General features: G+C 41.2%; 1 protein-coding gene across 2 annotated transcripts in view; it reads right to left on the bottom strand.

Annotated features, from left to right (window-relative positions):
- The window catches only part of BTBD7 (BTB (POZ) domain containing 7), a 70,542-nt gene that overhangs the window by 24,410 nt on the left and 28,902 nt on the right, over positions 1-17,230 (bottom strand). For both annotated transcript variants that reach the window (XM_006879102.1, XM_006879103.1), the window contains exon 3: positions 562-770. In XM_006879102.1, the coding sequence (XP_006879164.1) occupies positions 562-770 (209 nt within the window). The remainder of the gene's footprint in view (positions 1-561; positions 771-17,230) is intronic.

Raw genomic sequence — 17,230 nt, 5'->3', positions numbered from 1 at the left:
TTAAAGACAGTCTACCTAAAAATATGCTTTATAATATGTTAAAGACTATTTTCTGTTTAAGTCACCCGATTAGACTGACACAAGGACACAAAATTTCAAAATTTTCTAAAAGATGACTTCTGATTGAGGAATAATTTAAAACATCATATTGTGGGAGATCCCATACACCAAGGCTTTCATAATAATTTAAAAAGATCAGAAATTGAGTATTACTCCATTATACTGACTATAATTTAAGTATCTGATATTCCACTAAAATAAGAGAAATCACTCTATTCAGTCTACATTAATGGAAGTCCAGAACACTAACTCTTGGGAATGGCTTTTGCTTGATGCCTCAAGCCCCTTGTGGTCCAGCCGCTGAGGACCTGTGCTCGCTCACAGTACTGAGAAGCAGTGGGCATGAAGGTCTGGTGAGCACAAGGTGGTACAAATGTGAAGAGGTGGGCATTTGTGGGTGTGCGCTCTTGACCTTACTCTAGATGAAGAGTAACAAGGTACAGATGAATTTCTTGGTGCACATATGAAGGACAATGAATTTGAGGTGAAGAAATGGATTACCTGTAGGTAGTCAGACTGGATAGCAGTAAGCAGATGGTCTTTGCTGAGTTCATAAAAAACATCCGAAGTCATGACCTGGGCAAACTCCTCACAGAGGAAATGTAAAGCTTGCCGGTGCACCCATTTAGAGCCATAGGGATGAGAGCTCCACTTGAGGATGGCAATTAAGGTATCTAATGAGATGCTCTCAGCAATGATATCCTCACAGCCTAAAAGAGAAGGCAAATACTTCTTGAGATTAATCACAAATATTATTTACTGAACATCAGTGTGCTATGCACGATACTTTAAAGTAGTAGCAACAGTAAAAACAGAGGGAGATAAAAAATATCTCAGGGGCATCACCAAGACTTGGTGGGAAGGGGTAACAACAGACTGTAACATCTGGAGGAAATCTGCCACTCGATAGAAAAAGGCAGGGGACCCTCAACTGTTCAAGAAAAGAAGTATGTGTGTAAATCTAAAAACCTGAATGACAGGAGAGACAGAGAGGAAAAAAGAGCAGGGAGAAAGAGGGCAGAGTGGGCACTGGCCAGTCCTAAGAAGGTTTGGTGACAATGGACTGACAAAAATGCAAACCTGAGAAGACGGCTGGCTGCCAACGATGAAGATTCTAAGCGTCACCTTAGTAAAAATAGAAAATTTTGCACTGGTGATAGTACAAGCCCTAAGAAAATAAAGCAATGTTGAGGTTTTATATTCATTAACGGCTTAATTCTGGCAGATTGGGCAGGGTGGAGAGACAGACATAGATAGCTTAAAAGAAAAGGGCCAGGATCTCAGAGAAAGTAACTTCCAAAGTGTGTGAAAAAGAGAGGGGGTCAGGGAGAAAGAGAAAACCCAACATGGTTAGCTATTTCCCTTAGGAAAGATTATTTCAAAATAGAAAGATAAAACAGAAATGCAAATCTGAGTGACAAGAAAGCTCTGGTGGCCTAGTGGATAGGATGCTGCACTATCAACCCGAAGGCAGGTGATTTAAATTCACCCACACCGTGCGGGAGAAAGACAGGCAATCTTTCATGTGATTTAAGGCCTCTGAAAATTTGCTTTGAGTCAATTCAGATTATATGGTACGTAACAACAACAAAACGGTGTACTAAAATCTGTGGAAAGAAAAACGGCAAAAGATGGACAGATTCTTTATAATTATGTTCATTAAAAAGAAAAAGTGATTCTGATAATCTGAGAAAATAACATCAATGCCAACAAAAACGTGGCGATCCTGGGCCCTCATGAGTTCAGAGCTTTAAAAGGCGTAGCCAAACGATAAATCATCAGTGAGCTCTGGAGACTTTCAGAGCTCTGAGTCATTATGAAACCATAACAGGTGAGAAGAAAAATGAAGTTCAGGTGATACAGGATTGTTAAGAACGAACAGGAAATCTACAAAAAGGGTTTAATTTTCTTTTTCTGATATAGTATCATATTAAGGAAAATATCATTAATTCTGTAACTTGATTTTGGGGAAATAATCCACAACATATTTCTTGAAGTCATCAGATCATTATCTCCACAAGGAATGGGACGGCTGTCTTCACTGTATTTCCAGCGCCTACAGGACACATGGTAAATATGAGCAAAATGCTTGTTCTGTGCATCAATGAGATCAGTGTAGGTAAGAAAGGAGATGTCAATGGAATGACGGTGGGTAACAGAACCATTTCTAAGTAGCGCTGTAATACCTGTAGGTATAATAGGGAATATCTGTTTTTGTCACGCTTATGAAGAACTTGGAAAAGTGGCAAGTATGTTCAAAATCTCCAGAAGACTGGAGAGGTGGGGGGATCTGGTGTTAGGGGCAACAAATACCAATTTTATAGGTAAACCAGTGAAAAAGTAAACACACAAAAAAAGAATTTCAAGAAATAAAAAAAAGCATAAACACCTACAAAACTATATTTTAAAAAACAAAACAAAACAAAAATAAAATGGCAGTGGATGTGGGGCTAGGTTTTGTTTTAAAGTTCTATATTTAGATGAAAGAAAATCATCTAGAGTCGATATTACAGGGACCTAGCTTACCTATCACCTACACAAAACAGTATCTGACCATACGAATGGAATGAATGCGAAATGTGACAAAGTTGATACAAAACTGAAGCAACCAGTGGCTGTTGTTTTACTCCTGAGTTGGAACTGACCCACAGTTTTGCAGCAGGTTTTCAGAGGCAGTAAACTGCACGGGAGGAAGACTGTCCATCTTTCCCCCCACCACGGAGCAGCTGGTGGGCAGATGTGAACTGAGTGCCCTTGGGATTGCAGCACAGCTTCTTACCTCTAGGCCACCAGAGCTCTCTGTAAATGAAGTAAGAGGTAAGGTAAACTGTCAAAAAAAAGCAACTAGAAGCTTTTATAACACAGGCGTCCCAGTTTAGGGTGCTAATACTGTTCTGCTATCCTGTGGGGTTCTACGTTCTGTTTTAAGCCTTGAGTATTAGATGGGAACACTGATAAAATGGCAGAATTCTCAAAGGAATACAAAGCTTAAGACTTATCATAGAAGAAAAGCTACAAGTAAACAAGATTATTTGGCTTATGTAATAAAAACAGGAGGCGAACTGACTTTTAAGTGTCTTCTGAAACTTCACAAGGCTGAGAAAAACTCGCTGACTTCACCTTTTCCCGAGGGGAAGTCAAGGGAAACAAATGGATGTTAACAAACATGAGATTCTGACTCAATACAAGGAAATTCTTAACACAACAGAACTGCCTTTTGCTTCCCGCAAAATAAGGATCCTTCTAGAAACCTGCAGGAGCAGAGGTTGGCTCATCAAACTATGAACAGAACACAAAGTACTCATACATACCCCAAATGGGGAAGGGGAAACTAAGGCAACATTCTTCAAGCTAGTTTCAACTGTGCAGATAGACATTATTTTTAGAAAAATCAGTATTGGCGTTTAATGAAGATAAATGCATTTAGTCTAAACATTAAGAGGAGATTGTTAAAAGGACAATGAATAAGGAAAACTGAAGAAGAACTGATGCTTTTGAATGACGATGTTGGCAAAGAGTACTGGACATACCATCGGCTGCCAGAACACACCAGCCCAGAGTGCAGCCAGCAGGCTCCCTGGAGTCAAGATGCGGATAGTGTGGGCATGCTACGCGGAGGAGCGAGTCCCCTGAGCGGCACGTCACGCCTGGCTAGCGAGGTCAGGAGAGCAGGACCTTCACCAAGATGGACAGTGACACTGTGGTGGAATAACGGGCTCAAACGCAGTTGACGACTGTGAGGACAGAACAGGACCAAGCAATGCCTCTTCCTGTTGTTCACAGTGTTGCTATGAAATTCAAGAGACCAAATGGCACTTGGCAACAACCCCCTAATGGGGAACACTGAGATCACAGCAAGGACATCTGCATGCAGATTCACCTGAAGGCATGAATGAGTATGTGCTAATGAGAAGTGGGGCACGTGTAATAACATTTCTGAGTAGTTTTCCTGCCTTTGTGCTGAGGTGCGCTGAGGACCAACCCTGTCCAGTAGTCAGTAGAGAAAGGTGACGCCAGCTGGCCTGTTATTATTATTTTTTTTTTAATTTTAGTGAAGATTTACAGAGATTTTGGATTTCCATTCATTCACTGTTGCACTTTTCTCCCTGTGCTCCCCTCCCGTTATTTTAATGCAGGCTGGTAAAGAGTTGAGACAGGCGGAGTCCATCTTACAGGAAAGTCAAATGGATAAATGTATTTGGAACAGAAGCAAGGGAAATTAAGAGAAAAAATATTTGCTTAAAAAGACATGATACAATCTTATTAAACTAGGAAACAGGCATACTGGCAGAGGTAAAGAAAGAATCAATGAGGTTAAAAAATACATATAATATATTTAAATGAACAGAGAAGATAGAGGAGAAAATGGCCTATGAAATGACAGACTGCATCTGAAACCTTAGTTCTGCTATTTATGGGCAAAGTCACCTTGAGTTAACTGACAGCCTGAAATGTTGTCATCTGTAGAAACCGAGATTGCATTTCTTTTCTCACTGGGTGCTTGTGAGGTTTAATAGACCACTACTCTCAACACTCATCATTTATCCACCATTCTGGCGTTCCTTGGTGCCATGCACTGGGAATCAGCTGCTTTACCTTCTCACTGGCTTCCTCCTTGACTGTTAACTCCCACTGCATTCTTCTAACTCAAGTCACTACCCAGATGACGGTCCTGCCCTGGACTTCCTGGTTAAACGTCCCTCTGAGCTCGCTCGCAGGACTCCTCCAGATCCCCGAGATGAGACGTCCAACACCTCATCACCACAGCACACAGCACCGTCACGAATTCCTCGTCCCAAGTCCATATTCAACCTATCAAATGCTGTCCCTTCTATTCTTTTAAATACACCTTTTCCTTCGGATATTCACTCCACCACTTGTTTCGGAATCTGACACGTTCTCCCCGTGTTACTACAATAGCCGTAAATAAATCCCATTCCAATTCATTCTGCACAGTGATGCCAGAACAATCTTTTAAAATATTTTAAATCTTTAAAAATTATAGATTTCTCGGTTTCTGAGGTCACAGATCTTTGCTGGAGGAGAAAAATGGCCAAACTTCTGATTAGCAGGGAAATATAAAATGCACTGCACCACCAGAATTCCTTAGGAAAGAAGTCACTCTTTTTTTTTAATCATTTTTTTATTAATCTTAATGAAAATTTAAAGTCACTCTTGATATATATCCCCTACTAAAATCCCACCTACATTATTCTCTAAACTTAGAACTTTTATTCTTCAGTGTTCTTTAGCATTCACTAGAAAGTCTTCACTTAGAATTAGTCATAAACAGAAAAGCATCTTATAAATACACTTAACACGGTGATTTAATTTCACAAAAGTCAAAGGAAAACATCAGTTGAAAGCCCCCGTAATGTTGAAAGGACCCACCCGTAGACTTTCTTCAAAGGCAGTAAAATGCAGAAGAGGAGACTGCCCGCCCATCTTTCTCCCTTGGAGGAGCTGGTGGATCCAAACCATGTACCTTTGCATTGGCAGCACACTTACCACTAAGCCAGCAGAACTCCTTTTAAAAAGAGTTTTCTTGACAAAATGAATACGTTCATATGATGGTAAAGACTTACGGTTAGTGGCAATTTACTTCTTGCTGAAGTTATCAGTATTGGAATGAAAACATAAATACAGCAGCATAATAGAAGGGATGCTGGCAGGGAAGGCCAGCAAGCAGGATGCCAAAGGCTCACATAATGCCATTTTCTTGGAAAATTTTGGATCAATCATTTTCCTGGTCATCAAGCTGGAACCAATTCAGAGTGGAGCCTCTAACGGGTTTCCAGAGGCTGAAAATGACACTGGGACGAAATGGCCCATTCTCCTTTCTTGAAGCTGCTGATGGATTCAAACCACCAGAGACACACACACACTGCCTCTGGCTAGCAGAGGAACTACCTATGAACTATGCCAAGAGAACTCCCTAAATTCACAATTCTAATGTATACATCCAAGCCACAGTCCTTTCACCTACTTCCGATGTATCTGAAAGTTGGACAAGGAATAAAAATGACAGACTCGAGTCTTTGAATTGTGGTGTTGGAGGACTGTCCAAAAGAAGAAACTGTTCTGTCTTGGAGAGGCTGCAAACAGGGTTCTCCCTTGGAAAAGGACATCAGGCTGGAAAAAGTGAAGGGGCAGAGCAACAGAGGAAGATCCTCAACACGCACTGTCATAGTGATGAAAACAATAAGCTCAAGCATATTAGACTATAAGGAAGCTGCAGAACAGGGCAAGATTTAGATCTGTTGTTTGTAGGATAGCTACAGAGGTGGTAAACTTGATGGTACCTAACAACAATGATCTATAAATCAGAACGCCCCATTTACGATAGTGCAGACAGCCATTTCTCAACCTCAACCTCATTGTCTCTGAGATACCTGACTCCAGCTCCACAGTTTTTGTGTCAATCCATCTCATTCAGAGTTGTCTTCTCCTGCACTGACCCTCTACTCTTCCAAGCATTAAGTTCTCCAAGGACTCCTGGCAACATGTCCAAGGCATGTGAGAAAGAGCTTAAAAATTCTTGTCTCCAAGGAACAACCTGGCTTCACCCTCTTCAGAACAGACCTGTTTGTTCTCTTGACAGTCCATGGTATGTTCAATACTTTCTCCTGCACCACAACTCAAAGTCAAAGGCATCAATTCTTCTGTCATCCTTAGTTATTGTTCTGCTCTCAGATGCACAGCAAGTGATCAGAAAGACCATGGCCTGAATCAGATGCACCTTTGTCTTCAAACTGACATCATTATTCCTCAATAATTTGGAGAGGTCCCTATCAGCAAACTTGCCCAGTGCAATACATCTCCTAGTTTTCTGCTAGTACCAAGGGTGTTAACTGTAGATCCAAGTAAAATAAAGTTCTTTTCTCCATCTATCATGATGTTGCCTACTGGTCCAGTGGTAAGAATTTGTTTTCTTGACAATGAAACGCAATGCATATTGAAAGCTGTATTCTTTGATCCTCTGCAACAAGTGCTTCAAGTTCTTCTCACTTTCATCAAGCAATGTGTGTCATCTGCAAAATGCAGGTTATTGATGAGTCTTCCTCTGATCCAGATGCCACATTCCTCTTCAAAAAGTCCAGCTTCTTCAATAATTTGCTCAGCATACAGATTAACTAGGTAGGGAGGGAGAATACAACTCTGGCACACTCCCTTAATTTTAAACCACATAGTGTTTCCTTGTTCCATTTGCACAAAACCTCATGGTTCCACATGAGTACAAGTAAGTGCTCTGAGATTCTTATTCTTCTGTTAGCCATAACTTGTTAGGATCCACACAGTAAAATGCCTTTGCAGTCAATACAGCATAAACTGACATTCTTCTGGGATTCTTTACTTTCAACCAGGATCCATCTAACATCAGCAATGCTATCTCTGGTGCCACGGCAACTGTAAATCCTGCTTGAACTTCTGTCAATTCCCTAACTATGCACTGTTCTAGCCATTTTTAAATGATCTTCAGCAGTATTTTGCTTCCATGTTCTATTAATGATATTGTTCAATAGTTTCTACATTCTGTTGGATCACCTTTTCTGGGAATGAGAATAAATATGGACCTCTTCCAATTCACTGACCAGATAGCTATGCTCCAAATTTCCTGGCATAGACTGGTAAGCACATCTAGGGCTGCAACTATTAACTGAAACAGGTCACCTGGTATCCCATCAATTTCTGGGGCCTTATATTTTGCCTTCCATGCAGCTTATACTTTTCTCCTTTATTACCATTGGCTCCTGCTCAAATGATACTTCCTGAAATTTTTCGGTGTCAGGTTTTTTTTTGGTCTACTGATCTGTGTATCCCCTCCATCTTCTTTTGATGCTTTCTGGGTCATTCAATATATTACCCATAGCATCTATCAACACTGCAACTCAAGGCTTCAATTTCTTTTTCAGTTCTCTCAGCTTGAGAAATGCAGAACAAGTTCTCTCCTTCTTATCCTCCAATTCCAGCTCTCTACCCATCCACCATAATATTCTGCTTTGTCTTCTTGCCCCTCCCTTTGACATCTTCTGTTGAACTCTTTGACTTTGGAATGTTTTCCCTCTGTTTCAGCTTCTTGGGCTCTAGTGCAATTTTCAGAGTCACTTCTGACATCCATTTCATTTTTTTCTCTCCTATCTTTGTAATGGCCTTTTGCTTTCTTCGTGGATGATAACTTTGTTATCATCCCACAACTCCTCTGGTCTTTGATCACTGGTGTTCAATGCTTCAAACCTATTCTTAAGATGATTTTGAAATTCAGACAGAAGAGATTCAAGATCATATTTTTTTGTTCTTGTGGACCTATTTTAATTTTCTTTAGCCTCAATTTGAACTTGTACATTAGTAATTGATGATCTGACCCACACTCCACTCCTAGCTTCAACTGACAATATTGAGCTTCTCAAACAATTTCTTCCATAGATGTTAGTCAATCTGATTCCTATCCAGCCCATCAGGTGAGGTTCACATGTAAAGTCACTGTTTGTGTCTTTCAAAAAAAGGTATTTGCAATGGTAAATCATTGAAAACACAAAATTCAATAATTCGAATTTTGAAATAGACCACCAACTACTCATACGCAAGTTTAAGCTGAAGCTGAGTAAAATTAAATCAGGTCCACAGGAACCAAAATTTGACCTTGAAGTCTACCCCACCTGAATTTCAAAACCATCTCAGAACAGGTTTGAGGCCTGGGACATTAATGAGTAAAGACTGGATGAGCTGCAAGAGGATATCAAGAATAACATCCAGGAAGAATGCAAAAGGTCATTATAAAGGCAGAGAAGGAAGAAAAGATGGATGTCAGAAAAAACTCTAAATACTGCACTGGAGCAATGAGAAGCCAAAGGAAGAAATCAAGATATTAAGGAGTTGAACAGAAGATTTCAGAGGGCAGGGAGGGAAGACAAAATATTACAATGAAATGTTCAAGGAGCTGGAGTGAGAAAAGCAAAAGGGCTGAACTCAGCATTTCTTAAGCTCAAGGAAATGAAGAAAAAAAAAATCAAACCTCGAGTTGAAATACCTAAGGATACTTTCGGCAGAATATTAAACGATGCAGGAAGCATTAAAAGAAGATGGAAAGAGTATACAGAGTCATTGTACCAAAAGGAATTGGTGGACACAGAAGAATTTCATGAAACAACATATGAGCAAGAGCCTGTGGTGATGAAGGAGGAAGTTCAAACTTCTCTGAAAGAACTGGCAAAAAACAAGGTCCCAGGAATTGAAGGCATACTGACTGACATATTTCAACAAACAGATGCTGCCCTGGGTGTGCTCACCAAATTGTGCCAAGAAATCTGGAGAACAACTACTTGGCCTACTGACTGGAAGAGATCTCTATTTGTACCCATTCCAAAGAAAGGTGATCCAACCGAATGTGGAACTTATCAAACAATATCATTGGTAACAACATGCAAGCAAGATTCTGCTGAAGATTATGCAAAAATGACTGGAATAGCACATCAACATAGAACTGACTAAAATGCAAACTGGCATTAGAAAAGGCTGTGGCATTAGGGATATTGTACCTAATGTTAGATGGATGTTGGCTCAAAGCAGAGAGTACCAGAGTAATGTTTATCTGTGTTTCATTGACAAATGCAAAGGCATTTGACTTTGCAGATCACAACACACTGTGGCTGACTCTGAGAAGAATGGGAATCCCAGAACACTTGATTGTGCTTATGAGAAACTTATACTTGGACCAGGAGGCAGTCATCAGAACAGAGCAAGGAAACACTGCATGGTTCAAAATTGGGAAGGGTGTGCATCAAGGATGTGTCCTAGCTCCATATCTTCTCAATCTGTATGCAGAACGGATTATCCGGGAGGCTGGACTCTACGAGGAGAAGTGTGGCATCAGGATTGGTGGAAGATCCATCAACAATCTGTGTTAGGCAGATGACACAATGCTGCTTGCTGAAACTGAGAAGGACCTGAAGTGCTTGCTGCAGAAGGTCAAAGACTGCAGCTTTCAATATGGATTGAAGCTCAACATCAAGAAAACAAAGATTCTCACAAGTGGGCCGATTGGCAGCATCATGATAGATGGTGAAGAGATTGAGATTGTTTATAGCTTCAGTTTTCTTGGCTCTACAATCAACAGTCTTGGTACCAGCAGCCAGAAAACGAAAAGATAAATTGCATTGGAAAAGTCGCATTGGGAAAGTCTGCTGTCAGACACCTCTCCAAGGTACTGAGGAGCAACGATGTCAGTCTGGAAATTAAGGTGTGCCTGATACAGGCCACGGTCTTTGCAATTACTTGCTATGCTTCAGAGAGCTGGACAATGACTAGGGATGATAGAAGGAGGATTGATGCCTTTGAGCTTTGGTGCTGGAGAAGAGTATTGAATATACCATGGACTGCTAGGAGAACAGTTTGTCCTGGAGAGGGTGAAGCCAGGCTGCTTCTTGGAGGCAAGGATTCTGAGGCTTCGTCTGACATACTTTGGACATGTTGCAAGGAGGGACCAGTCCTTGAAGAGGGGCATCATGCTTGGGAGGGTGGAGGGACAGAGCAGGAGAGGAAGACCCTCGATGAGATGGATGGATTCCGTCACTGGGGAAATAGGGACAGACATGTCAGAGACAATAAGACTGGCAAGGGATAGAGCAGGGTTTAGGGCTGTTGTACATATGGTCGCTATGAGTCGCAAGTAACTTGATGGCACCTAACAGCTGCCTCATTTTTATCACCAAGTCCATATTTTCCAACTACCATTCCCTTTTCACTGTTTCCAACTTTTACATCCCAGTAACCAATTACCATTAACGTATCTTGAGTACATGTCCAGTCAATTTTTTGACAAGATTTGGTAAAAATTTTCAATTTCTTCCTCTTTGGCTCTAGATGTCAGAGCATATATTTGAGTAACTGTCATATTAACGCATCTTCCTTATATGCATATGGTTAATACCCTATCACTTACAACATTGTATTTCAGGATATAATTTGAAAATGATTTTGTGACTATGAATATAAAACCTTTTTCTGTTTTCATTTCCAGCATAGTATACCATATAATTATCTGACTCAAACTGGCTAAAGCGAGTCCATGTCATCTCACTAATGTCAATGTTCATACATTTCATTTGTCGTAATTCCTAGTTTTTCAACATTCATACTATGTACATTCCATGCCTTAATTATTAAATGATGTTTGCCATTATTTTTCCTCATTTTAACTGACTTCCTATCTGGGCTCTACTACTAGTACTCTAACTATTTAAGTTCCTCTACTGTTCACAGGGTTTTCAAAGGCCTGTTGTTTAAGAAGTGGATAGCCAGTCCTGCTTCCTAGTATGTCTTAATGTGAGAGCTCTACTAACCTCTCTACCATGGGTAATTCCTAGTGGCAGTTGACACACCAGTGGCATAGCTTTCAGTATCACAGAAATCCACAAGTTATATCAGCACAGCAAACTGAGACAAGTACTGTATGAATTAGAACAATGTTCTCTTCAAACACAAGAAACAATTTATTTGTTACTCTAATAGCAAATAAGTCAAATTAATGTCCTCCCATATAGCATAACTTTCATACAAAACTCTTCCTTTTTATCTACCCTTTACTGATAATCTCTTAATATAAGAGAAAGTATAATTTATTTTTTCTAGATCTTGTATTTCTTTAAAGACAATTAAATTCCAAAATCAGAACTACTACTACTACTTCTATTTTTAATCTACAAGTTTAAAGCTTAAACTACTCATTCGCATATGGTAGATTCCTGTTCAGATGCGTTCTCCACTAGCAACCTAGTGATCCCACTTCCTGCTCACAGGCAAAATTTACATCTCCACTTCTAGGTTTCTGGATTGACCCAAAGATTTCCTGAGCTAGAGCAATGTTACTGAATGTGAGGTGATAAAAGTCTTAAAATGCACTTACATCCAAAATCAATCTCCATAATAGTCTATGTGTTTCCTACTGCCAAAGGGGCCCTTTAGAGTAGTGAGAGAAGATCTTCACCCTGAAACCTACAGGGTCCCTTTTCAGCAGGAAGTAGCTAAGAGAATATGCTGTCCCCTTTTCCTTATGAATCAGGGTGAAGTCTCTCTCAGGGAGCAGTGATAGGGAATGGCAAAGGCCACACTGACAAAGGAGATTAATCAGAACTGGCTTTGACAAGCACTGTGGTAAATGGACAACTAAAACAGACTTTCAAGGGGGGGGAAAGAACGAACTGGGGAAGAGGGCAGAGAAAATAGTGCAACAATGAATGAATGAAAACCCAAAATCTCTGTAAATGTTCATTAAAATTAATAAAATTTAATAATAAATATAAAAAAGAATATACACAACAGGAAAAAAAAAGTTTTTCATGAACAAATGTCCTTGTAATATAAAGCTTGCTGTAACCAAGACAAACACAGTCTAAAAGGCACCAGTGAATTCTGCTCAGCAGATTTCCAACATTATTGGGAGGCTGGAAGACAGTATGAAGAGAACGTCTTATAATCATTTTTGCTTCTGCAATTTCCAACATTTTCCAGATCAAGTTCCTATTTGTTTCTATCTATTTATCTGATTTGAGTTAAATTTTACAAAGTAAATTGTTTTCCCACTCAATCATTCATATTCATTTTGTAAGTGCACCCATCCCATTCCCCTCCTCCCCCCGTAATTCCCATCTTCATTAATCTGTGTATGATAATCCTGCTTCCCTTCTGGGATTCATGCTTGCGCAAATGCTGCCCTTTTGAATTTATGCTGAGGAGTGACTGCCTCCCGACATCAGTGAGTTTGGTTTCAGGTCTAATGACTAACTAAAGACCATGGTCTTGGGAGTGCCACCAGTCTCTTTATTGGACCAGCAAGCTTTGTTCTACATTTTCCTTCACTGTAACTAGGTCCTTCTACAGTGATTCCTTTTAAAGTGGTCCGTGGTGGTAGCCAGGCACGATCTGTATCTAGCTCTTCTGCTTGTAGAGGGTCAGCTGATCCATTCGTTCCATGGACTGTTTCAGTCCATCTTTGCTTTTTTCCTTTCTTTGTTTCAGAAAGAAAGACAGAAAGTTTCCTGCTTATTAAATGGTTTCTCCTAGTCTTTCCCAAACACTTGACTGTGCTTATGTGAAACCTAATACTTGGACCAGGAGGCAGTCGTCAGAACAGGGCAGGGAAACACTGCATGGTTCAAAATCAGGAAAGGAGTGTATCAGGAATACATCCTGTCTCCATACTTTTTCAATCTATATGCAGATCATTCAGGAAGCTAGGCTTTATGAGGAGGAGTGTGACATCAAGATTGGAGGAAGATTCACCAATAACCTATGTTATGCAGATGACACAACCATGATTGCTAAAACTGAATAAACTTGCTGCAGAAGGTCAAGGACTGTAATCTTCAGTATAGACTGAAGCTTAACATCAAGAGGACAAAGATCCTCACCACTGGACCAATTGGCAGCACCATGATAGATGGAGAAGAGATTGAGGTTGTTAACATGGTGTGCCTGATCCAGGCTATGGTCTTCGCAATTACTTGCTATGCATCAGAGAGTTGGACAATGACTAAGAGTGACAGAAGAAGCAGCGATGCCTTCGAGCTGTGGTGCTGGAGGAGTCTTGAATTACCAAGAAAACAAATGTTTCTGCCTTGGAGAGGGTGAAACCAAGTTTCTCCTTGGAGGCTAGGATTTAGAAGCGTCGTCTCTCATACTTTGGGGACATGGCCAGGAGAGACTGGTCCTTGGAGAAGGACATCATGCTTGGAAGGGTGGAGGGAAAGCACAGGAGAGTAAGACCTCTGCTGAGGTAGACAGATACAGCAATTAGGGAAATGGGGGTAGGTGTGTCGGAATTAGCGAGATTGGCCCAGCACAGGTCAGGCTTCAGAGCTGCTGTACATAGGGTCGTTATGGGTCACAGGTGAACTGATGGCACATAACGATGTCAGGATTTGTCTTTATTCCTACCCTCTTGTATGTTTTGTTATTGTTATGTATATCCTCATACTTGTTTCACCAATATGAATGGGAAATCTGACTGGTCCATGTACAGCAGGAAATGTGTAAAAGCTTCCAGAGTCAGGGTTTCATGTTGCAGTTGAATATGAAGAGGAAGGCAAAAAAGGCGGGAGAAAAGGAAGTTATAGACTGGTGTGCAACATAAAACACTGTTAACACATTTGGAGTCAAGACTGGACCTAGAACAGGCACAGTGACCCTGCAGTGGCATCAGAGCTAACATACCCATTGCTGTGGAGTCAGAACTGACAGAGCTCACCCTCCTGTGCTTTTACAGCATGAGAAGAGATTGACTGTCTTTCTTCCACAGAGCTACTGGTATTCTAACTGCCAGAGAGGCGTGGTCTCTCAAGTAAGCAGTGTCTATGCCTCCAGAGAAACAAGCCTGAGAGAAAAGCTGCTTCAGTTTTATTTTCTTCACAATAATCTGCACATGACTAATAGCAACTACAGAGGAAAAATGTGGGCCAGGAGGGAAGTGTGGGCAGCGTGATGCTGTAGAAAGAGCACCTGCTCTGCATTCACACACCTCTCTCAGTAACCTGACTCTCACTTATCGCCCTGTGACAGCTCAAGGCACATCCTCTGTCTCACCTCCTCAGATGTAAACCGAGAATTACGTTCGATAAACTGGGGAGCCAACGCACCTATCAAAACTACCTAGAAATCTTAGATTAGCTGTGACTACTCACCTTCTATATTTAACTAATCAACATGTCCTACTTATTTTTCCTTCAAAATGTTCCTGGATTAGCCTCTTCATTTTTCCATTCCTGGGAATATTACTCTCAGCATCTCACACACGTATCAATTATGGAAAAGCTTCCTCCTTGTCTCGCTTCTCCGGTCTTCTAATCCACACTGAGCACTGCTGGAAGATTCTGTTTCTTAAAGGATCATTGCTATCACATCAGGGTATCTGGTGAAACGGTGGTTAACATACTTGGCTCCTAATCAAAAGATGGTCAGCTCAAATCCAGCCGCAGCTTCGCAGATGATATGGCGGCCAGCTTTTGTAAAAGGTACCCTAGTGAGCACTTCTACCCTGTCCAACAGGGTTTCGGAATCAAAACGGACTCAGTGGCAGTGGGTTATCATCACGCTGTATTTGCATCTCTAAAAAGCAATCAAAACTCCAGACCAGACGTAGACAGTAAGTGAGACACAGGAGTTACAAGTAAACTTGTGCCTTGGGATTTTTAATTGTCATCTCTTAAACTCTCCCTTCAGAGCTGCTCTGGCCACTGCTCCTCTGCTATTTCTCTGAAGGGTAGTCTGGAAGAGCATTCCACAGAGCTCCTCTGAAGATCAAGGCCAGGCTGAACTCCACGTGCCTTCGTGGGGTTTAGCTCCCTGACCCACTGCTGGTAAAGCTTCCCTCTCACCAATTCCCACTGCTGCTCATGGAATAACTCACCTAATAAACCACCTGTAGAGAGGCTTTCGTCTGTGGCAGGGCTTTCAGCCAAGGGTAGGAGGATGGGAGAGCACATGCAGACAGAGAGAAGTGGCCAGAGAAAAAGCCAGAACCCTAATGAGATTCCAGAGCCAGCTCAATGGCCAGGTGCCTATTAGTGAGTGAGGTAGAAAGAACCCCTGTGAATGACAGTGTTAAGACTCAGTGAGGTGCAAATGGAAGATGAGGTATCAGCTTAGCAGTGATAAGTACATGAACGGAAAGGAAACAGTGATCCTAAAGACAGATGCTGGTTGCCAGGCTCCATGATGGGGCAGTGCTTACGTGCTTGGCTGCTAACCCACCAGCTACTCTCTGACAGAGAAAAATGTGGCAGGTTGCTCCCATGAAGATTTAAGGCTGTTGGAACCCACTGGGGCAGTTCTCCTCTGTCCTATGGAGGTGTCATGAATTTGAATAGATGGCAGTGGGCTTAGCTGTGGTGTTGGTTAGCTTTGTAAATCTGGGAGTAAACTGTCTTAGGTTAGCTAACTGTCAAGTGAAGGTGTTCTGTCAGACTTCGAAAACTTCCACATTGGTGGTTAAAGGGATGGACACTTATTTTCTGCACTTGCTGGGCAGACTGCCAAAGTTCAGGATGAGTTAATTTTAAAGAAATCAGGGCTAGAAAGAAGATCTGAAGGTAAAGTCTTGGTAAGTTTTCCATGATAAGATCTGGGGTCTGACAGGCACAGTCAAACACAACACCCTTAGATGGTGTTATCTGGATGGATGAGTCAAGAATGTTGTCTTCTTTAAGATCTGTCCCTGCTTCCTCTCAGTAGCTCCAAACCAATAATCGAGATCAGATTCATATCACAGTCTGAACAGGGAAACAGAGCCCTTAGTCTGAGAGGAAAGAGTGTGTACACCCCCCTCCCCCCAAAAAAATCTTAAGATCTTATTTTATGTAAAGGAAATCTGGTGGCTTAGTGGTAAGGAGTTGAGCTGTAAACCCAAAGGCCAGTGGTTCAAATCTTACCAGTTGCTCCACAAGAAAAGGTAGGCAATTTCCTCCCATCTGATTTACAGCCTCTGACAAACCAACACAGGGTCAGCTGTGAGTCAATTCTGACTCCACAGCATATAACCAGGAGTTACATGCACTGGCAGATATGGGAGGAACACATGTGAGAGTGGATCCCAGGGTTGAACCAGGATGCTCCATTTATGATAACACAGTATAAGGGGAGGAGTTCTTCCAAAATGCAAGGGATTTAATGGGTTATCTTTTGATGCTTCTTGTAATAATGGACATTGAGCAATGGCAGCATTTGTGGGAGGAGCAATTAAAGGCCCAGATACTGAAGATAAAAGTCTGGGTCACCCTACCTGAGAAGCAAAATGAACCCAAAGTCACTGAGCATATCCTGATTCATGGTGACCAAGTAGACCAGAAAACTGTCCTAGCGGGTTTCTAGGAATCTTTAGTCTTCGACTCATGTTCTACATAAAAGGATGAAACCTTAGCCAATTCTGTGCCATCCCAATAGTCTGAGGATTTTGACTGTGTCACTTGCTTAAGCTAGAAATGTTTCCTACAGTCTCTATTTGTGATTTGTCCAGTTAAGATTCTGCCAAAAGAGAATACTACCAAAAGCAATTTACACATTTAATGCAATCCCAATACAAATATCAACCCCATTCTTCAACGAGATGGAAAAGGCAATCTCCAATTTCGTATGGAATGGAAAAAAGCCCCGAATAAGCAAAGCACTCCTTAAGAATAGA

Source organism: Elephantulus edwardii, unplaced genomic scaffold, assembly GCF_000299155.1.
Source record: "Elephantulus edwardii isolate Elephantulus edwardi_28Jun2011 unplaced genomic scaffold, EleEdw1.0 scaffold00002, whole genome shotgun sequence".
In the NCBI taxonomy this organism is placed as follows: domain Eukaryota; kingdom Metazoa; phylum Chordata; class Mammalia; order Macroscelidea; family Macroscelididae; genus Elephantulus; species Elephantulus edwardii.
Note: the sequence above shows the minus strand (reverse complement) of the source record. Positions and strands in the feature narration are given on the sequence as shown.